This window comes from Tachyglossus aculeatus, chromosome X4 (assembly GCF_015852505.1).
Source record: "Tachyglossus aculeatus isolate mTacAcu1 chromosome X4, mTacAcu1.pri, whole genome shotgun sequence".
NCBI lineage: Eukaryota > Metazoa > Chordata > Mammalia > Monotremata > Tachyglossidae > Tachyglossus > Tachyglossus aculeatus.
The window spans coordinates 59,338,261-59,361,743 of NC_052098.1; the positions used below are offsets into that span (position 1 = coordinate 59,338,261).

Here is a 23,483-nt window from a genome sequence, read left to right on the forward strand (position 1 = left end):
GACTGACAGTTGCAAGTTATCACCGAGACGCGAGCCAGTCCTGGTGGACACCTCCTCTTGGTAAATAACAGCCCTTAGGCCGCATCTTCCTGGTGCGATGAAAATGTTGTGAATCTTGTAACTATGCCCAGCACTTAGTACAGTGCTTGGCACCTAGTAAGGGCTTAACAAGTGCCGTGGTTATAATCAAATATCACCGAGAATGGAGTCTACAGCTCTACTGTAATATATGTGTATTAATTATATCTATTTTATCTCTTCATCCGGTCACTTAGTCTGACATAATTTATTCTCTTCACAAAGCTAAACAGATTAATAATAATAGTAATAATGATGGTATTTGTTAAGCGCTTACTATGTGCCAAGCACTGCTCTTCTAGGCATCATTCATTCTCGAATATGGGCTGAGGGCAAACAAGAACAACCACATAGCTAAAAATAAAATTTCTCAGTCTCTTTCCATTTTCATGGTCAGGAATGCTGTAACATGACATCATGTTTAGTGTGGTATTTTCTTACCGTAGGTAAGTCCTTCAGGCTGTCATACTTACTGAAATTGAAATTTCCATGCCTTCATGATTAGTTTCAGAATAGTTCCAAATGGTAAATGACTTATGAAGCAATAAAGAAGGGTCAGATTCTGCCGTTCTTGTCTTACCAAGATCCTTATGTTTTCCAGAACTCCAGGAATTTAGTGGGTTTCCAAGGCAGTTCAAGAGGCCTCACCTAGAAGCAGAGGCAGCAGATCAGGGTCACTACCATAGGATAAAGAGTCATGCTGAATACGAAGTCCACAGATGGCCTCGAGGAGAGAAATATTCCACGAAAGCTAAAAGTCAGGACAGAAACCAGAAACACCAAGAAAAGAAGCACAGGAAGAGTGTCCCAAAGAATCATGACATGGAGGAGGACTTTCCCCGGGGACCTAAAACCCACTCTTCCCACTGCAGTACCAAGACTCGAAAGAAATCTCACCATTCTTCCCACTTAGCATGCCAAAAACTGAATAGAAGAGAACATTCCAAGGAGGGCAAGCAAAGGAAACACAAGAAAAAATGGAAAGGGGGTGATGATGAGATTGATGAGAGTTTGTTTGTAATCAAACAGAGAAAGAAGAAACCTAAGCTTAACTGATGTAGTGGCCTCATTTGCCAAAACACTTTCTTGACTTTGTATTAAGAAACAAAGTTGTATCCCAACCTTGCTCATAGGAAGGAAAAGCAAAGACAATTTAGCTCCTCAAACCTCCATTGCTAAATATGAGTGCCTTACTATCCTTGGTAATGAATCAGCCGTTCAATAGGTTGGGGACAAAAGGGGTAAATTGTGCATTTTTTAGTAACTGTTCCATTTTGTAAGATACATATACTTCCTTTTTACTCAGAAGCCTGGTAATGGGGAACTTTGGACTTTTTAAAAATCCTTTCTATTGCCCTCAATTTTTTAAAAAAGAGTACCCACCATATGCGACTAGCTTGTGATGTCAGTTTTAAAACGAGCCTTCAAACATTTATATGGAAAGTTTCCTCAGTCATTTCTGAGGTCTCTTTTCAGCCTTGGGTTGTCAAAAACCGCGCTGTCCTCCTAGTTCAAGTTCTCCGGCTCTTGGAGCTTCCAATAAAGTCTTCCTTTGTGAGCCTGTTGGCAGTTTGAGAATAAAAATGTGTGTGATGCCAAAAGTTCTGCCTAAAGGATTTTATTAAGTAGTGAGAAGACGGGAGACTTGGACTAAGGGAATCTAAGTTTGAGAACCCTCTGGAATGTAAATAGCAAAAATGCCAAGAGAATCCTTCAAAAATATGATTAGAGGAAGAGTAGGGTAAAGTTCCAGGATAACGACTATAGAATTGCTTTCTTCATGTAAAACCCCCACTGTCATGAAATCTATCATCCCCCATATGGAAAAAATGTCCTCTTTTAATACCTGATTGCAGAAAGTGTCCACTGATCAGTCTGATTTTGTTTTGTTTTTATCGAAGAAGCCAAAAATAGGGGTTTTTTTTGTATTTTGTAAAGCAGTGTTTAAAACTTAGTTGTAAGAATTTAAAAAAAATAAACATGCTGAGAGAATATGAAAAGTAAATTTGTTTGTGTTGCATTTTGGAAAAGGAAAATAAGACGGGGTGTTTACGCTACAGCATGAAATCACATTAAATCCAGGCATGAAAATACACTTTCCAAACTAACCTTCCCGGCTGACTACAGATATTCCCTTGCTCAAATTCCCTGAACAGACAGAGAGGACAGCCCCAGGCCATCAAGGAAGGGGCTTTTGGGGTGAAGCTATGACATTAAGTTGCGGAGCGGGTGTGGGATGGCCCTCCCTGGCTCACCTTTGTCGTAATTCCCTGACGACCAGAAGGAGGAGGCGAATCCAGGGCCTCCCTTTCCCAAATGTTGGTATTGCTTATGGCAGAGAAGCAGCATGGCTCCGTGGAAAGAGCACGAGCTTTGGAGTCAGAGGTCATGGGTCATGGGTCAGCTGTGTGACTTTGGGCAAGTCACTTCTCTGTACCTCAGTTACCTCATCTGTAAAATGGGGATTAAAACTGTGAGCCCCCCATGGGACAACCTGATCACATTGTAACCTCCCCAGCGCTTAGAACAGTGCTTTGCACATAGTAAGCGCTTAATGAATGCCATCATTATTATTATGATGATCTTTTCCTAACCTATCTATCGGGAACCGTACCATACACTGGAGTAGATATAGGATAATCGAGTTGGACACAGTCCCTGTCCCACAAGGGGCTCATAGTCTTATTCATTCAGTCGTAATTATTGAGCGCTTACTGTGTGCAGAGCACTGGGCTAAGCGCTTGGGAAAGTACCATACAGTAATAAACAGTGACATTCCTTGCCCCATTTTCCAGATGAGGGAACTGGAGCACAGAGAAGGCAGGTGACTTACCCAAGGTCACACAGCGGACAAGTGATGGAGCCGGGATTAACGCACCCATGTGCCTGAGTAGTCACTCGGGGTGGAGGAGGAGGCCTCCTGGAACTGTGGAGCTGACGAGGCACGGGCAGGGGAGCTGCTTGCAGCAGGAAAAGAGGGAGAAAAGACAGCCTGTCCCACAGGACAGAGTCAGAGCACCTGCCTTCTAATCCCAGCTCCACCATATACCTGCTGGGTATCCTCGGACAAGTCGCTTCACTTCTCTGGGCCTCGATTTTCTTATCTGTCAGATGGGGATTCCTCTTCTCCCTCCTACTTGGCCTGCGAGCACCACGGGGGACAGGGACTGTGCCCAACCTGATTACCTTGTATCTCCCCTGGGGCTTAGACAAGCGCTTGACACGTAGTAAGCGCTTAACAAATACTAATATTATTATTAGTATTAATGAGGGCCAAGCTATCTACCCCAACAATCAGAACAGTACCTGGCACATAGCAAGTGCTTAACGGATACCATAATTATTATTATAAATGGCTTAGACTAGCGCTTGACACATAGTAAGCGCTTAACAAATATTATCATTATTAATGAGGGCCAAGCTATCTACCCCAGCACTCAGAACAGTACCTGGCGCATAGCAAGCACTTAACAGATACCATAATTATTATTATAAACGGGCCACCCACAGGCTGGCTTTGAAATGCCTGCTTTAAAGGCCAGGGAGCTTCGGCGAAAGTTGTTTCATCAATTGAAGGAGGCACAGTGGTCACCTTTGGGACCGTCTTCGTGTGGGAGACCATCACCCGGCAGTCGGTCAGTCAACGGCACCTTCCATTCGAACCAATTTAGGCTTGCCAGTAATGACTTGGGATCGCTCAGCACTCCCAACTCATAATGACTCTCATCATCACTCAGCTCCGTGCAAGGTGCGTGAAGGGGCTGTGTGACTTTGGGCAAGTCACTAAACTTCTCTGTGCCTCAGTTCCCTCGTCTGTAAAATGGGGATTAAGACTGTGAGCCCCACGTGGGACAACCTGATCCCCCCAGCACTTAGAACAGTGCACATAGTAAGCACTTAACAAATACCATCATCATTATTATTATTATTATTATTAAGCATCACTTGTCAGGTTTGGGAGCGATGTGGGCGATGGAGTAAAGTAAAAGACTAATATAGCTCAAAAAGAGCTTAAGAAATATCAAGTTTCAATCAGTGGTATTTATTGAACGCTTACTGCATGCAGAGCGCTGTACCTTGGAGAACACAATACAACGGAGTCGGTTGACAACGCTCCCTGCCCACAACGAGCTTACAGTTTTGAGGGGGAGACAGACGTTAATATAAATAGATTACAGCTACGTACGTAAGTGCCGTGGAGCTGAGGGAGGGGTGGAGAAAGGTGAAAATCCAAGTGCGAGGGCAATGCAGAAGGGAGAGGAAGTAGAGGAAATGAGGGCTGAGTTGGGGAAGGTCTCTTGGAGGAGATGGGATTTTAATTAGGCTTTGAAGGGGGGGAAGGTGATGGTCTGTCAGATAGGAGGGGGGAGGGAGTTCCAGGCCTGAGGGAGGACCTGGGCGAGGGGTGGCCTGTGAGATGGACGAGATCACGGTACGGTGAGTAGATTGGCGTTGGAGCAGCAAAGTGTGCGGGCTGGGTTGTAGTAGGATGTTTTGTTCTGTTGTCTGTCTCCCCCTTCTAGACTGTGAGCCTGGTAGGGACCGTCTCTATATGTTGCCAACTTGTACTTCCCAAGCGATTAGTACAGTGCTCTGCACACAGTAAGCACTCAATAAATACGATTGAATGAATAGTAGGAAATCAGACAGGTCCTCCTTTTGATTTAAGAGCTTAAAATCGAGAAGCAGCATCGTCTAGTGGATAAAGAACGGGTCTGGGCGTGAGAAGGACCTGGGTTCTAATCCCAGCTCCACCACTCGTCTCCTGTGTGAGGTTGGGCAAGTCACTTAACTTCCCTGTGCCCCAGTTACTTCATCTGTAAAACGGGGACTAGGACTGTGAGCCCCACGTGGGAGAGGGACAGTGTCCAACCCGGTAAGCTTGTATCTACCCCAGCGTTTAGTACAGTGCCTGGCACACAGTAAGCACTTAACAAAAACCATTAGAAAAAAAAATGTAAAGTGAGTTTCAGAATTATCCAGTGCGTACTGATTGGGCGCTGGATGGTAATTTATCCCTAGAACCAGAAGAACAAGTGTTCTCTCTAGCTGATGGCTGGTTTTAGGTTAGGTAGGGAATGGTTTTAGAGTGTTAACTCGAGTCTTTAAAGATCACTGGTTTTTTGAAATGCTCAGATGCCCCAGGTGGAGGATGAGTGATGGCAAGATGGATGCTGAAAGATATTCCAGAGGTCTGCCTTAGAACAAAAATCAATCAGTGGTTTTTATTGAGTGCTTACTGTGTGCAGAGCCCTGTACTAGACACTTAACCACCACGTGCTACTACTGGTGTAAGTCTGCAAGAGGTCATATTACCAAAAAGCAGCAATTGTGGGGCGCTGCTGAAGTTGACACAGCTCCATCACCAGTTAGTCAATTCAGCAATAATAGTAATAATAATGGCATTTATTAAGCCATTTAATTACTATTACTCTATTTATTTATTTATTTATTTATTTTACTTGTACATATCTATTCTATTTATTTTATTTTGTTAGTATGTTTGGTTTTGCTCTCTGTCTCCCCCTTTTAGACTGTGAGCCCACTGTTGGGTAGGGACTGTCTCTATATGTTGCCAATTTGTACTTCCCAAGCGCTTAGTACAGTGCTCTGCACATAGTAAGCGCTCAATAAATACGATTGATGATGATGATGATGGTTAAGCGCTTACTATGTGCAAAGCACTGTTCTAAGCACTGGGGAGGTTACAAGGTGATCAGGTTGTCCCACTGGGGGCTCACAGGCTTAATCTCCATTTTACAGATGAAGGAACTAAGGCCCAGAGAAGTGAAGTGACTTGCCCAAAATCACACAGCTGGCAAGTGGCAGAGCCAGGATTCGAACCCATGACCTCTGACTCCAAAGCCCATGCTCTTTCCACCGAGCCACGCTGCTTCTCTATGGGATTTATTGAGCACTCGGTGTAGTGCACTGTACTACGCCGTAGACATGATCCCTCACCCTCGGCTCCCTTGAAACCTTGATGTTAAATACCACTCACCTTCCACACTATTTTAGAATTTAGGAGCCGTCAAGGGTTACAGGCCATGAACTTGTGAACCAGTGGCAAATGCTCTGGCCTTGCTAGCAATTAATGCACTACAAAACCAACAACATTCTCAACGCCATGCCTACATTTACTTCTCTGATTGCAAAGCATTTAAATAGCATGCCATCATGTCACATTTATGAGCCCAGAATTATTTATTTTGGACAGTTGATGGGGACCAAATCCGTTTTTAATGTTTTTAGTTTTTAATTATTCTTTAATTCAAAATTACCCAAGTTTTGGACTAGAATTTGGCTCTGTCCAGAATGAATGACTGTTTAGACACGTCATCATCATAATGACTTTAGTCAGGGTATGTTTCATTTTCCTTGTCCAGTTCTGGCTCTGCTAAGTCAAATGCTACTTTTTTCCCCTAAGTGATCCACTTGTAGTGGACTCTACCCTTGTGAGCCCGTTGTTGGGTAGGGATTGTCTCTATCTGTTGCCTAATTGTACTTTCCAAGCACTTAGTACAGTGCTCTGCACACAGTAAGTGCTCAAATACGATTGAATGAATATACAGTGGCAACATTTTCACGTGTTTATTGCTTGTATAACAATTAGACACCAAAACAGGTGCTATAAAACACAGCTGTAATTTAGGCCCAAAATGTATGTTGTTTTGGAAGATTTCACAGGGACTAATATGGCAACCGCTTCATGAATTTTTTAAATGTCTAAAAAAATCAGTGGTTTTTCTTTTCTTAATTTAAACTCTCCTCTATAATGTTTGCAACTCCTGCAGCATTGAGGTAGCACAGATACTAGGAAGTGAAACTTGCCTAGACCCAAAGACACCTATGTTTCTCAGGGGGTGGAAGGCAGGTGGATGAGAGGGAGGAAGCAGAGCTGAAGGTAATTAAAAAAGGGTCTAGACTTCAGTCCAAAGTACATTTTTTCTGCCTCTCTGACATCCTACCCGACAGGGATCATATCTCGCTTTGGTTCCAGATTATCCAGTTAATACCTGTTACTCTGGGAGCATTCCCTTCCCGCTTTCATCAGGGTGTCTTTGAGGTCGGCAGGAAACTTCCAGGATGGCTCGGGAGGCAGTCTCCATGAAGCAGGAAGTGTGTCGCCATTTGGGTTCTTGAAGTAAGCCATGCCGGTCTCCAGCAACTCAGCAAACCCCCTCTCCTGCCCCCCCAAAACTGAGCCATTCTCCGGTCCATGACTGGATCGGCACAGGTCTAGGGAACTTGGGGGAAAGAGTTTTTCAAGAGGAAAATTCCTCTTGGGACTTGAATTGGCTCAAGGCCATTCTCACCCTCAGCACCAAACCGATAAGGAGGGCCACGCTGGAAGGTATGGTCTTTAGAGTCCAACCCCTCAGCCTGCTCTGTAAATCCCGATTTACAATCCCTGGTTGTCAGGGAGCCTTTTGTGCTTTTCTAAAATAATAATAATAATAATAATGGCATTTATTAAGCGCTTACTATGTGCAAAGCACTGTTCTAAGCGCTGAGCACTGTTCCGTCAGCCACCCTGAGCAGCAGCGACTGCAGTAGCAATGCCACTTTTATTTTTGCCAAGTGCTTTGCCAACAACGATTTTATTCCCAGAGCATCCAGTGAGGTAGAGAGTAGCAGGCGTGATTGTCCCCATTCTACAGATGAGGAAACTGAAGGTTCAGGAAGAGGGACGTCAAATGACTTACTTAAAGCCCCCGGGAAACCAGGGGCGGATCTGGGTCTGGGACCCGAGTCTCCTAACTCCAGGCCTGTGTGCTGGCTTCCATGGCACGTCCCCAGACTTGCACATGGTTGGCAGCTGGGTGAGGGAAGTAGTGCCACACTCCTGGCATTCGCAGCCCGTGGCAGACCCCAACCCTCAGAGTCAGCAGGCAGTTGTCGTAGATGAGACAGTGTGGCGCAGTGGATAGAGCACGGGAGCATGGGAGGCAGGAGATCATGCGTTCTAATCCCTGCTCTGCCACTTGTCTGCTGAGTGACCTTGGGCAAGTCTCTTCACTTGTCTGTGCCTCAGTTCCCTCATCTGTAAAATGGGGATTGAGACCGTGAGCCCCATGCGGGACAGGGACTGCGTCCAACCCAATTACCTCGTATCTACCCCAGTGCTTAGAACGGTACTTGGCACTTAAGTATTATTATTATTATTATTATGAAGCTCAATAAAGTTTATTTGCCATCCAGTAAGGCTCCACATTTCCAGGTTGCTGCAGCTGGGGTAGATACAAACAAAGGCCCTACTGAGAGCTCACCTACTCCAGGAGGCCTTCCCAGACTGAGCCCCTTCCTTCCTCTCCCCCTCATCCCCCTCTCCACCCCCCATCTTACCTCCTTCCCTTCCCCACAGCACCTGTATATATGGATATATGTTTGTACATATTTGTTACTCTATTTATTTATTTATTTTACTTGTACATATCTATTCTATTTATTTTATTTTGTTAGTATGTTTGGTTTTGTTCTCTGTCTCCCTCTTTTAGACTGTGAGCCCACTGTTGGGTAGGAACTGTCTCTATATGTTGCCAACTTGTACTTCCCAATTAGTACAGTGCTCTGCACACAGTAAGCACTCAATAAATACGATTGATGACGATAACGATGAAAGTTAATCAGGCTGGTTGTTCTTCTCTTTCCGCCCCTCTTCCCTCATCACCACATACGCGCCATTGCCATCGTCATCAGTATTTATTGAGCCCCCACCATGGGCAAATCACTGTACTAGGCACTTGGGGAACAGGCAGACTAGATATGTTCCCTGTTATCAAGGAGCTTTTAATAGGGAAGCTTCACTTATATCACTCAATTATATCACTCATAATACCACTTATATCACTCAATTATAAATATAATATCCCCGCTTCTAGACTGTGAGCCCATTGTTGGGTAGGGACCATCTCTATATGTTGCTGACTTGTACTTCCCAAGCGCTTAGTACAATGCTTTGCACACAGTAAGCACTCAGTAAATACAATTGAATGAATGAATAGGGAAGACAAGCATATATTAACTGATGGATTACTTCCCCCCCTTCAAAGCCTTATTGAAGGCACACCTCCTCCAAAAGGCCTTCCAAGACTAAGCCCTACCTTTCCTCATCTCCCACTCCCTTCTGCATCCCCCTGACTTGTTCCCTTTGCTCTCCCCCCCGTCCCAGCCCCACAGCACTTATGTACATATGGAGAAGCAGCGTGGCTTAGTGGAAAGAACCCGGGCTTGGGAGTCAGAGGTCGTGGGTTCTAATCCCGGCTCTGCCACTTATCAGCTGTGTGACTTTGGGCAAGTCACTTCACTTCTCTGGACCTCAGTTTCCTTATCTGGAAAATGGGGATTAAGGCTGTGAGCCCCACGTGGGACAACCTGACTACCTTATATCTACCCCAGTGCTTAGAACAGTGCTTGGCACATAGTAAGCACTTAACAAATACCATCATCATTATTATTATTACATATCTGTCATTTTATTTATTTCTATTAATGTCTGTCTTCCCCCCCCAAACAGACTGCAAGCTCGTTGTGGGCAGGGAATGCATCTGTTTACTGTTGCATTGTACTCTCCCAAGCCCTTAGTATAGTGCTTTGCACACAGTAAGCACTCAATAAATATGATTGAATGAATGAATGAATATACCATAATAATCAATCAATCAATCAATAATATTTGTGGAGCACCCACTTTGTCCTGGGAAGGGTACAGCCAAAGTAAGAGAGCGTTATTTTTATGTGTGCCTCCTCTGTAAAAGTGCAAGCTCCTTATGTTGCCGGCTTGTACTTCCCAAGCGCTTAGTACAGTGCTCTGCACACAGTAAGTGCTCAATAAATACGATTGATTGATTGATTGATTGATTATGGTCAGGAAATGTGTCACTTTATTCGGTACTTCCCAAGAGCCTAGCACAGTGCACTACTCCAAATGGGTGCTCAGTAAACCCTGCTCCTTATACTCTTACTACTATTTTACTACCACTGAGACACAAGGTTCTCAGTGAGGATGAAGACCGTGAGCCCCCCGTGGGACAACCTGATCACCTTGTTACGTCCCCAGCGCTTAGAACAGTGCTTTGTACATAGTAAGCGCTTAATAAATTCCATCGTCATTATTATTATTAAGGTTCCTACCCTCACTGAAGAACTTACAATCAAACGGAAGACCAAAATTGTTTGTACATCATTTACAAATAGTGGGAGCTAGATGAAGAAAAATGCTTCAACTGTGAATAGTGGGTGTGTGGTGTGATAAACATATATATGTGTAAAGAAGTGAAATGACGTAATTTAAAATATATCCAAGTGTTAAGGGGAGGTGCATAAACATAAGTGTAAAGGGTGGTTATAGTACTGGCACGACCTCAGAAGGTGGGGCTTAGAGGAGAAAAGCCTCCTGGAGGAGATGGGTTTTCAGGAGGGCTTTGGAGAAGAAGCAGTGTGGCCCTGTGGAAAGAGCACAAGCCTTGGAGTCAGAGAACCTGGGTTCCAATCCCAGCCCTGCCGGTGGTCTGCTGTGTGACCTTTGACAAGTAACTTAACTTCTCTGGGCCTCGGTCACCTCATCTGTAAAATGGGGATTAAGACTGTGAGCCCCACAGGGGACAACCTGATTACCTTGTATCCCCCCGCCCCCAGCACTTAGAACAGTGCTTTGCACATAGTAAATGCTTAACAAATACCATTATTATAGAGAAGCAGCATGGCATAGAGGAAAGAGCACGGGCTTGGGAGTCAGAGGTCATGGGTTCTAATCCCGGCTCCGCCACTGATCAGCTGTGTGGCTTTGGGCAAGTCACTTGGCTTCTCTGTGCCTCAGTTACCTCATCCATAAAATGGGGATTAAGACTGTAAGCTCCACATGGGACAACCTGATTACCTTGTATCTACCCCAGCACTTAGAACAGTGCTCAGCACATAGTAAGCGCTTAACAAATCATCAATCAATCGTATTTATTGAGCGTTTACTGTGTGCAGAGCACTGTACTAAGCGCTTGGGAAGTACAAGTTGGCAACATATAGAGACAGTCCCTACCCAACAGTGGGCTCACAGTCTAAAAGGGGGAGACAGAGAACAAAACCAAACATACTAACAAAATAAAATAAATAGAATAGTTATGTACAAGTAAAATAAATAAATAAATAGAGTAACAAATATGTACAAACATATATACATATATACAGGTAACAAATGCCATCATCATTATTATTATTATTATTATTATTATTCTCCATGCTTCAGTTCCCTCATCTGTAAAATGGGGATTAAGACTTTGATCCCCGTGTTGGACATGGACTTTGTCCAACCTGATTATCTGATAACTACCCCAGCGCTTAGTTCAGTGCCTGGCACATAGAAAGCACTTAACAAATACTAGTTAAAAAAAATGTAAAAAAGACAAAGAGAGCGGCGATCTGGCAGATTTGAATAGGGAAAGAGTTGGAGGCAGGGAGAAGAGCCTGAGCAAGAAGTCAGAGGCAGGAGGGTCGGGAGTGAGGTCCTTTAAGAAGGTTAGCTTGGGAGGAACAGATTGCTAGCTTGGGTGTAGAATGATGAAGAGAGCTGGTGGAGAAACCTTGAAATCAATGGTCAGAAGTGTTTGCTAGATGCAGAGAGAAATGGGTAACAATTGGGAGCCTCACAGGGGGCTCATAGTCTACGTAGGAGGGAGTAGGATTTAATTTCCATTTTTCAGATGAGGAAACTGAGGCCCAGAAAAGTTAAGTGACTTGCCCAAGGTCATACAGCAGGCAAGTGGCGAAGCTGGAACGAGAACCCAGGTTCTCTGACTTCCGAGCCCCTGCTCTTTCCACTAGACCAAACTGCTTCGTTGTGAGCTTCAGGGACTGGGGATGTGGTGACAAATGTGATGACAAAATGAGGAGGAGGAGGAAAAGAAGGAGGAGTGGATTCGACAGAAAAGCCGAGTTTAGTTTTAGTCATATTGAGTTTTAGATTCTGTCACAAGATCATTGTGGAGAAGTCTTGGAGACAAGAGGAAACGCTAGGTGGTAGAGCAGGGGAGAATTCGGGCCACATAAAGGCAGTAGCTGAGGAGATGAGCTTCCCAAGTGAGTGAGTGTGAAATAAGAAGAGTAGTACACCCAGCACAGAGCCTCGAGGGACACCCACAGTTGGGTGGTGAGGGACAGAGGAAGATCTGGAGAAAGAGTTTGAGAAAGAGAGGTCAGAGAGGTAAGAGGAGAGCCAAGAGAGAACTGAGTCAGTAAAACCAAGGTTGGATAGCATTTCCAAGAGAAGGACGTGGTCCACGGAATCAAAGGCAACCGAGAGGTCAAGGAGGATTAGGACGAAGTAGAGTCTGTCAGATTTGGCACTGGAGAGTTCACGCTCGGTGGAGGGAAGAGGGCAAAGCCAAATTGCAGTGGGCAAAAGAGGAGGAGCTGGAGGAGAGGAGCTCGTGCTGGAATGGGTGAAGGGAGATGGGGTAATCGTTGGAGGGTGCAGTGGGATGCAGAGAAGGGTTTTTGTTATTGTTTTTTCAACCGAGGGGAAACATGAGTGTATTCGAAGGCAGAGGGAAAGGAGCCATCAGAGGCGGCATTGAGGGAAGGAGAGTGGAAACAAGTCTTCTAAAATCTTTTAGTTTTTAAATGAATAATAAACACAAGTGAATAAATTAATCCCTTATAAATACGTACAAGAGTGCTGAGATGACTGAAGGGATAGAGGGCCAGGAAGGTGGGGGTGGTTAACTAGGGAACACCTCCTGGAGGTGGTGGTGGCTTTTTAGGAGGAGAAGGGTGTATTTTGACAAAGCTGAGGGGACAAAGACTTTCCAGGCAGGGAGGTCACAAGCAGGAGAGTCGAAAGCAGGAGGCGGTTAGGAAGTATGTTTGGGAGATTGCTAATGGAGGACTTCGACGCTGATGGTCAGAAGTTTAATTTTCTGCAAGAAGCCGTGGAAAGCTATTGAAGATTTCTGAGGAAAGAAGTGATGAGTTAGGATTTGCATTTCAGAAAGATGAACGTACATAAAATCGACTGAAAAGGGGAGAATCCGGAGGCGGGACGATCAGTACATAGGTAGGGCCGCATTAAGGGAAGTTGAGGTTCTGGGCTTGATTGACCACTAAGGCCTCACACGGCCCTCGATCCCCAGTGGCAGCGAAGATGTATGGAAGCTGAGGGCAGCCTTGGCTATTAATATTATTTAATAATAATAATAGTAATTGTTAAGCGCTTACTATGTGCCAAGACCTGTTCTAAGCACTGGGGTAGATACAGGTTAAGCAGGTTGGACACAGTCCCTGTCCCACGTGCTTACCCCCATTTTACAGATAACTGGGGCCCAGAGAAGTGAAGTGACTTGCCCGAGGTCACACAGCAGACACGTGGTGGAGCCGGGATTAGAACCCAGGTCCTTCTGACTCCCAGGCAGGCCCGGGATCTATCCACTAGGCCACACTGCTTCTCCCAGCTAGGGCCAAGAGGTCTTTTGTCTGGTGGAGGGTGGGGAGAAGGTATGGAGGAGAAGGGAAGGAGTGAGCAGAAGTCAGGCGCGCCCCCGGCCCGCCACCCCGCACCCCCTCGCCAAGACCAAATGACTTTCCTGACTCAGCTCCCTTCCCCTGTGGCTGTGGGGCAGGAGTGGGGAGGAAGAGAGGTTTCTGGGAGTCCCCCCAGTCATAGCATCACCCCCACATTAGGGTAATAATGATAATAATAATAATAATAATAATAATAATAATAATAATAATGGTCATATTCATTAAGTCCTTACTATGTGCCAAGCATTGTACTAAGCACTGGGGGTACAAGCAAAACAAGTTAGACACAGTCCCCGTCTCCATCCCCATTTTCCAGATGAGGTAGCTGAGGCCCAGAGAATCAATCAATCAATCAATCATTGTATTTATTGAGCGCTTACTGTGCGCAGAGTATTGTACTAAGCACTTGGGAAATACAAGTTGGCAACATATAGAGACGGTCTCTACCCAACAGTGGGCTCACAGTCTAAAAGGGGGAGACAGAGAACAAAACTTAACATACTAACAAAATAACATAAATAGAATAGATATGTACAAGTAAAATAAATAGAGTAATAAATGTGTACAAACATGTATACATATGAGAAGTGAAGTGACTTGTCCAAGGTCACACCGCAGACATCTGGCGTAGCAGGATTAGAACCCATGACTTTCTGACTCCCAGTATCCACTACACCATGCTTCTTCTGAAACAAACACCAGCAATTATCACCTCTCCTATGGCTTAAAACGTCAATCACACTTTTCCCCTTTCTATTCACTACCAGGTTAATGACCTCTCCCAACCGAGGAGTTAATTATTTCCTCCTGATCAATCAATCAATCAATCAATCAATCAATCGTATTTATTGAGCGCTTACTGTGTGCAGAGCACTGTACTACGCGCTTGGGAAGTACAAGTTGGCAACATATAGAGACAGTCTGAAATACTACAGTGTGGCTCAGTGGAAAGAGCATGGGCTTTGGAGTCAGTGGTCATGGGTTCAAATCCCGGCTCCGCCGATTGTCAGCTGGGTGACTTTGGGCAACTCACTTCACTTCTCTGGGCCTCAGTTACCTCATCTGGAAAATGGGGATTGACTGTGCCGTGGGACAACCTGATCACTTTGTAGCCTCCCCAGCACTTAGAACAGTGCTTTGCACATAGTAAGCACTTAATAAATGCCATCATTATTATTATTATACTAGGGGAAGGCAGCGATCAGTGATTGGCCTAATGGGCTGATTGAGGTTGAGGCCAGAGATTTTTAAAGGCATTCCTGGGGCTGTGCAGACTCCTCTCTCTGTGCTGCCCCATTCCCCACAATTGAAAGGGCAACATCCCCTTGGCAAGCCAGACATGCCAGCGTAGGCCGCCTCGCCGCCGCCACTTTACGAAAAGCACCGTCTTCAGGACGGCCCAACCAGCGGCTAAATCGATGAGGTCGTTTGTTGCCTTCTTGTCCTTCCCAAGCGCTTAGTCCAGTGCTCTGCGCACAGTAAGCGCTCAATAAATACGATTGAATGAATGAATAAGGTCGGGAGAGGATGCGATTTGAAGGGTTGGCAGAGGGCCCCGGAAACCCGAGGCCCCGGGCTTAACCCGGCCCTGTAAGTAGGCTGTAATAAGTAGACCAGCTGGAAGGTGATGGAAGTTTGTACCAGGGTGATGGTGATCAATAGAGCCCAGGCCTGGGAATCAGAAGGACCTGGGTTCTAATCCCGACTCCACCACATGTCTGCTGTGTGACCTTGGGCAAATCGCTTCACTTCTCTGGCCTCAGTTACCTCATCTGTAAAATGAGTACATATTTGTACATATTGCACATATTGCACATATTTACTATTCTATTTATTTCGTTAATGATGTGCATTTAGCTTTAATTCTATTTGTTCTGACGACTTGACACCTGTCCACATGTTTTGTTTTGTATTACTCTATTTATTTATTACTCTATTTATTTATTTATTTATTTATTTATTTTACTTGTACATTTCTATCCTATTTATTTTATTTTGTTGGTATGTTTGGTTTTGTTCTCTGTCTCCCCCTTTTAGACTGTGAGCCCACTGTTGGGTAGGGACTGCCTTTATGTGTTGCCAATTTGTACTTCCCAAGCGCTTAGTACAGTGCTCTGCACATAGTAAGCGCTCAATAAATACGATTGATTGATTGATTGATTGATTTTGTTGTCTGTCTCCCCCTTCTAGACTGTGAGCCCGTTGTTGGGTAGGGACCGTCTCTATATGTTGCCAACTTGTACTTCCCAAGCACTTAGTACAGTGCTGTGCACACAGTAAGCGCTCAATAAATACGATCGAATGGGTATAAAATGCCTGTCCTCGCTCCAGGTGGGACAGGGCCCGGGTCCAAAACATGTGCAGCCAAAAAACTAGAGCAAATGTTTCTTCTAGCCCAGCCCCGAGAAGAGACCAGTAAACCAGCAGTGATTCCCTCCTCCTAATTGGTAATGAGGGTGGTTAGGAGGGAGATGACCCATGCTCCAGCAGAAGAACACTTGAACCCCCTGTGGGATTGTCTTGACTTGTCTCATGCCATGGGGTCATTTCCATAGCGACACCACGGACACATGCTTTGCACATAGTAAGCGCTTAACAAATGCCATAATTATTATTATTATTATTATTATTATTATTATTATTATTATCTCTCCCAGAATGCCCCGCTGTCCATCAGCAATCGTTCCGGTAGTGCACGCATAGAGTTTTCTTGGTAAAAATCCAGAAGCGGTTTACAGTTGCCGCCTTCCACACAGTAAACTTGAGTCTCCACCCTCGACTCTCTCCCGTGCCGCTGCTGCCCAGCACGGGTGAGTTTTGACTTGTAGCAGATCGCCTTCCACTCGCTAGCCACTGCCCAAGCTAGGAATGGAATGGATAGGCCTCTGCTTGACTCTTCCTCCCGTAGCCGAGACTGGTAGAGGACTGGAAACTCTCCAGGTGCGACCCTGAGAGGCTCCTGAGGGATAGGGACCTTGTCTAATTCCCATCTATGAACGCCTTCCCAGTGCTCAGTATGGCGCTCTCCGCACAGTAAGCGCTCAAGGATGCATGTTTCTAAATGCAGTCAATAGCGATCGTATTTATCGACCGCTTATTGTGTGCAGAGAAGTGTATTAAGCACCGGGAAAGAGTACACAGGAGAGCGGTAGAGTAGAGGACATATTCTAATCCCTGAGGGACACTTGAAGAGTCGGCAAAGGAACCTGAGAGGTAGTAGACAACTCCGTGCCTCAGTTACCTCATCTGTAAACTGGGGATTAAGACTATGTGCGCCATGTGGGACAAGGACTGTGTCCAACCTGATTAGCTTGTACCTACCCCAGCACTTAGTACAGTGTCTGGCACACAGTACGTGCTTTATGAATATCGTTAAAAAAGGTGGCAGAGCTGGGATTAGGATGCAAATCCTGCTTCCCGGGTCTGTGCATTATCCAGTAATCCATGCTGCTTCTCAGAAGCATGGGGAAAAAAATAGCTGTTCTCATTCCATCTGGGACAGGAGCTGGGTTCAAATCATTTGCGGCAAATGAAGTGGAGCAGGTGTTCTTCTAGACCAGTAATCCTTTCCCTCCTTGGTTGCTTCCAACCCCTCCTCCTAGAAACTATCCAGGCAGAGCTCTGCTCACCATAAGCGCTCAACAAATGCTGGCAATCAATCATGGTGAGCAGCTCCTGTCCCAGATGGAATGAGAACAGCTATTTTTTTCCCCGTGCTTCTGAGAAGCAGCATGGATTAGTGGATAATGCACAGACCCGGGAAGCAGGATTTGCATCCTAATCCCAGCTCTGCCACCTTTTTTAACGATATTCATAAAGCGCTTACTGTGTGCCAGACACTGTACTAAGCGCTGGGGTAGATACAAGCTAATCAGGTTGGACACAGTCCTTGTCCCACATGGGGCACATAGTCTTAATCCCCATTTTACAGATGAGGTAACTGAGGCACAGAGAAGTTGCCCAAGGTCACACAGCAGACCGGTGGCGAAGCTGGGATTAGAACTCGGGTCCTTCTGACTCCCGGGCTCACACTCTGCCCACTATGTCGCACTGCTTCTCCTAACTTCTCTGTGCCTCTGTTACCTCCTCTGTAAAATGGAGAATAACACTGTGAGCCTCTCGTGCGACGAGGGCTGTGTCCAATCCGATTACCTTGTATCTACCCCCAGCACATAGTACAGTGTCTGGAATGTATTAAGTGCTTAACAAATACTATAAAAAAATGAAAAAAAGGTCACCCAGCTGGTCAGTCGCAAAGCTGGGAATAGAACCCAGATCTCTGACACCTAGCCCTATGCTCTTTCCATTAGACCCCACTGCCTTTCCATATATTTGATGTCTAGACCGCTCCCCCCGGGGATCACGGGAGAGTTGCTGCATTTTTTCCTATAGCGCTATTTTGGTCAGCTGGCCGCTTTTTGCTTCGTCTTAATTAAATCTATTTTTAACATACTGGTTTCACTCCTAACAGCTGAAGCGCTCTGCAGGGCAATTAAATGCATCTGTAATACTTATATGGCTCTGACTCTCAGTTGACAAGAGCAGTGACTATTTAGATCTTGAGAGACTCTCATATAGGCAAATTGTATTTGCGTGGGCCACTATGGTGTAACGGTAGAAGAAAAAATCAGGGTGTTGCTCTACTTGGATCTGTGACCTTTGGGCATTTGCTATTCATCCACTCTCAACCCCACGGCGCTTACATAGAGATCTTTTAATTGTATATTCTAAATTAGTTGTATTAATGTCCGTCTCCCCCGGAAGCTCCTTGTGGGCAGGGAACTCGTCTGCTAACTCTGTTGTACTGTACTCTCCCAAGAGCATGGTCCGATGCTCTGCACATAGTAAGCGCTCAATAAATGCCATCGATGAGGATGCCGTCCTCCTCTCTGCATCCCTCCACCTAGGCCACTGCAATGGCAGTGATGGTGGAAAAACGGGATCCCAAGGCTGATTTTGACGTGATTTATCACTCCTCTTTGTAGCCGGTCCCCATTCCTCAACTCTAAAGCCCAACCAAGCATCCTCCACTACCCATCGGTGTCCTACCCAGCTCCAGCCATGATGCAGAAGTTTAGGCAGAATCCCCCCCGGACTCAGAAACAGAAACAGCTGCTTACGAGAAACAGTGCTGCCTAGTGAACAGGGCACGGGCCTAGAGTCAGAAGGACCTGGCTCTGCCATGTGTCTGCTGTGTGACCATGGGCAAGTCACTTCACTTCTCTGGGCCTCAGTTACCTCATCTGGGAAATGGGGAGTAAGACCGTGAGTCCCACGTGGGACAGGGACTGTGTCCAATCTGATTAGCTTGTAATATGAATAATAATATTAATAGTAATCATTATGGTCTTTGTTAAGTGCTTACTATGTGTCAGGCACCGTACTAAGCGCTGGGGTGGATACAAGCAAATCGGGTTGGACACAGTCCCTGTCCCGCATAGGGCTCACAGTCTTATTTCCCATTTTACAGATGAGGTAACTGAGGCGCAGAGAATCAATCGTATTTATTGAGCGCTTACTGTGTGCAGAGCACTGTACTAAGCACTTGGGAAGTCCAAGTTGGCAACATATAGAGACAGTCCCTACCCAACAGTGGGCTCACAGTCTAAAAGGGGGAGACAGAGAACAAAACCAAACATACTAACAAAATAAAATAAATAGAATAGATATGTACAAGTAAAATAAATAAATAAATAGAATAATAAATATGTACAAACATATATACATATATACAGGTGATATACATATATACAGGTGATATACATATATACAGGTGAAGTGAAGTGACTTGCTTAAGGTCACTCAGCAGACAAGTGACGGAGTCAGGGTTAGAACCCATGACCTTCTGACATCCAGGCCCGTGCTCTAGCCACTACGCCCTGCTGTATCCGCCCCAGTGCTTAGAACAGTGGCTAGCACATAGTAAGCACTTAACAAATGCCATAAAGAAACAGCTCCTCAGTTATCTCTTCCTGTGGCACATCAGATGAACTCTCTGATGTGTGTGTGTGTGAACAAACCCTGATAAATCTGGATTTGGAGGCACCACAGTTCCTAAACACCCCAAGAATGAGAGGAGAGGGACAAAGCGTCGGGCTACACCTTAGCATTCCTCCCGGGCCGAAGGCAGAGGGACATTTGGACATTTCTTGAGCATTTTCTGTCCCCAACAGGGGCTTTTCAGGACTGAACTTGAAGGTTTAGAAGGAGGCCATAAGGAAACAATGAAAAGTACTAGAAACGGAAATACTTAGCTGTGTTCCTTTTCAGACAGCTCTGCCTTTATTAACTAGGTCTGGTTCTAACTAACAGCGACTGCATCCCCGTAGCGCTCAATCCAACCAGCAAGCAATCGGTGGTAGTGATATTTATTGACTGCTTACTAAGAACTGGCTGGGAGATAAGTGAGGAGTATTTGCCTTCTACAGATGAAGCAACTGAGGCATAGTCGTGGCTTAGTGGAGAGAGCTAGGGCTTGGTAGTCAGAAGGACCTGAGTTCTAATCTGCTCTGCCACTCCCCATTCCTATAAAAAGGAATATCCCTGGGGAGGGGACACTGAAGTCTAACTGAATCCCGGCTCTGCCACTTGTCTGCTGTGTGACCTTGGGCAAGTCACTTCACTTCTCTGTGCCTTAGTTACCTCATCTGTAAAATGGGAAATAAGACTGTGAGCCCTACGCGGGACAGGGACTGTGTCCAACCCGATTTGCTTGTATCCATCCCAGCGCTTAGTACGGTGCCTGACACATAGTAAGCACTTAACAAATACCATAATGATTACTATTACTATTATTATTCATATTACAAGCTAATCAGATTGGACACAGTCCCTGTCCCACGTGGGACTCACGGTCTTAATCCCCATTTCCCAGATGAGGTAACTGAGGCCCAGAGAAGTGAAGTGACTTGCCCGTGGTCACACGGCAGACACGTGCCTGGCACGTAATAAGTGCTTAACAAGTGCGATTTTGAAAAAAGCATCCAAAAGACACTCCTTTGGACATCAATGAAAGTTTTGTGTGTGCAGTGGCCACGTGAGAGGAACCGAGGGGCCATCTGAGTTGCGGCTCAGGTCCGTGACGCTCCGTGTCTCAATATCTGTGTGCCTTTCCCCTTCGTGTTCATTGGCTCACACCATTGCTCGGGGGGAAAATGGAGCCTTATACCTGCCCTTTGTCAGAACCTCACAGAGGGGAACACTGAGTCTGCTGCCTCAAATCGCTGCTTGATTCTCCTTGCCTTGCTCCGAGCTCAGCCTTTGACCAGCAATAAAGGTAAGTTCGTTGTGGGCAGGGAACACATCTACCAACTCCGTCGTGTTGTACTCTCCCAAGCACTTAGTACAGTGCTCCGCACGCAGTAAGCGCTCAGTAAATGCCATCGATTGATCGATCGATCGAATAAATATGTAAATTCGGAGGCCAAATCGTACACCTGCCTGTCTAAATATCAGAACTGGAGCCTTTCCCCCCTTTTTGAAGGTTTATTTTTAATTGGAGAAACCTGAAGTGACTTATTTAGACGGGGGTTCCAAGAAGAGAACAAAGTTCTTCACATTAAATCACGCCTCTGTAATTTCTTTCCTCTCTTCTCTTTCCATTTAATCTGGCCCCGGTTTTCTACTGATACATTAACAAGGTGTTTCCTGTTGTCATTTGAGGCACATTCACAGAATGAATAATTCGGTGATCTTACCAGCTTGTTCTGTATCGAAGGTTGAAGCATGGGAATCCGTAATGCCTCAACCTCTACTCGGCAGCTTCTTCAGAACCCTGGTCAGTTTCAGCCAGTCGCATTTCACCTACACAGTGCCCATGACTCCTCCGTGAATCATAGTTTCTCAGAACTAATGACGGCAAATGAACTTTTCGCTGCCGTTCTTCGGTTACAGTGCCCTTTCCTGGCTACGGAGCCAAGCCGGCCGCTAGGCTCTTTTGATAATAATTATAATAATAATAATGGTATTTGTTCAGCTCGTACTATGTGCCAAGCACTGTTCTAAGCACTGGGGTAGATACAAGGTAATGAGGGTGTCCCACGTGGGGTTCACAGTCTTAATCCCCATTTTACAGATGAGGGAACTGAGGCCCAGAGAAGTGAAGTGACTTGCCCAACGTCACACAGCTGACAAGTGGCGGAGCTGGGATTAGAACCCATGACCTTCTGACTCCCAAACCCGGGCTCTTTTCACTGAGCCATGCTGCGAATAATGATCAGGCCGCTTGATGAAGCAGTAGATGCCGGGTTAGATACGAGGTTATCAGATCAGGCCTTGTCCCCGTCCCGTAGGGGACTCCCGATCCATCTTAGTCCAGTTTTTCTAGGAGAGGAAACTGAGGCCCAGAGAGGTTAAATGAGTTGGCTCGGGTCACGGGCAGGTCAGTGGCAGAACCGGGACTCAACCCGAGCCTCCTGGCTCCCAGCCCCATTCTTGTTCCACTATGTCAAGCTGCCTCCCTTCTTTTCCCTACCGCAGCACCAGGAGAATATGATACATCCGGTAGGAGTGTCAAGAGAATGCAGGTATCCATGACTAGTATCTGTCTCAGAAGGTAAAGCTGCCAGAGAAACAGTGTGTGTGTGTGTGCGTGTGCGTGTGTGTGTGTGTGTGTGTGTGTGTGTGTGTGTGTGTGTGTCTATGGTATTTGTTAAGCGCCTACTACGTGTCAGGCACTGAACTAAGTACCGGGGTCAGTACAAGCTGATCAGTTTGTACACAGTCCGTGTCCCACACGGGACTCACGGTCTTAATCTCCATTTTACAGATGAGGTAACTGAGGCCCAGAGCAGTTAAGTGGCTTGCCCAAGGCCACACACGGCAGACAAGTTGCCAAGTTTGGATTAGAGCTGACTCCCAGGCACGTGCTCCTTCCACTAGACCGTGCTGTTTCTACCTAAGCAACGTCTTCACCGGGTAAATGAAAACAGTGCCCTGAAAGCAAAAGTCTCACCCTGGTCCTCGCCCTCGGCCTCACCTCACCACAAGCCGAGTGGGTTGGTTTCTTAACGGACCATTTCATCTGTCTACATAACCATGCCCAGTGAATGATGTCACGAAACAGAAAGCAAACAGTAGAGTTGGCACCGCTCAGTGATGCCAACCTTTGGGCCGATGAGATGGGCCCCGAGACTTTTCTGGGTAGGCTTTTGTCTTCTACTCCGATACGATATGTGCAGTCCCAAGGAGTCAGGGGGAGAGTCCCACCCCTCGGGGACATTGTCCAACCTAGTTGGAAATCATTTAGGCAAAGAGGTGACTCATCTTTTCCCGAGGGAGAGGCCAGGATGAGCGAGCCCTACTCTCCCTGGGAACTGCTTAAGATCACCTTTGGAAGTTCGAAAGCCACAGGACGTGCCTGTCGGGAACTGTGGGTGAGCCGTCTATCTCCTTCCCTTCATATGCTTCCCTTTTCCCTCCCAGGCTTCACTTCTGCCACCGCTGTTCACACCTTTTTTTTTTTAAATCGCCGACACTGTGTCCTACAGATTCAATCATGGTGTGTGAAGCTAGATTGGTTTTAAACAGGGGTGGGCGGGCCAGGTGGTGGAACTTGGTGGGGGGGGGAACCCCGCTGAGGAGCGGGAGGGAAGTCAACAGCCCCTCTGACTCCAGCGGAATGGAACCGGGTTTCACCTCAGAAGGGAATCTCCTAGAACTTTGGGGGTGTGAAGAAAACAGCAGGAAAGTGAGCCCTTGGCTACTTTAGGGGATGAAACGATTGCGTTTCAAGCCTTCCCTCGATACACTGTGGAGGGACTTTTTACGCTGAAATCGATCTGTGTGAGGGTCTGTGGAGAAGTCCCGGCCTCAGAATTTTTCAGAGGTAGCCAAGACCAAGGATCAACTTACACGACACTGCGGATCTCAGGGCGAGGACAGCCAGGACTCAA

General features: G+C 46.0%; 1 protein-coding gene and 1 non-coding gene across 3 annotated transcripts in view; one reads left to right on the forward strand and one right to left on the reverse strand.

Annotated features, from left to right (window-relative positions):
* ZCCHC7 (zinc finger CCHC-type containing 7) overlaps positions 1-2,083 on the forward strand; it is a 206,699-nt gene extending 204,616 nt beyond the window's left edge. For both annotated transcript variants that reach the window (XM_038769645.1, XM_038769646.1), the window contains one exon: positions 680-2,083. In XM_038769645.1, coding sequence (XP_038625573.1) covers positions 680-1,134 — 455 coding nt within the window. In that variant the 3' untranslated portion in view covers positions 1,135-2,083. The remainder of the gene's footprint in view (positions 1-679) is intronic.
* A 14,327-nt stretch (positions 2,084-16,410) lies between these two features.
* Positions 16,411-16,548, reverse strand: LOC119948655. Its single transcript, XR_005457037.1, has one exon. It is a non-coding gene; the product is annotated as a small nucleolar RNA SNORA7 (small nucleolar RNA).
* Between the last annotated feature and the right edge of the window lie 6,935 nt (positions 16,549-23,483).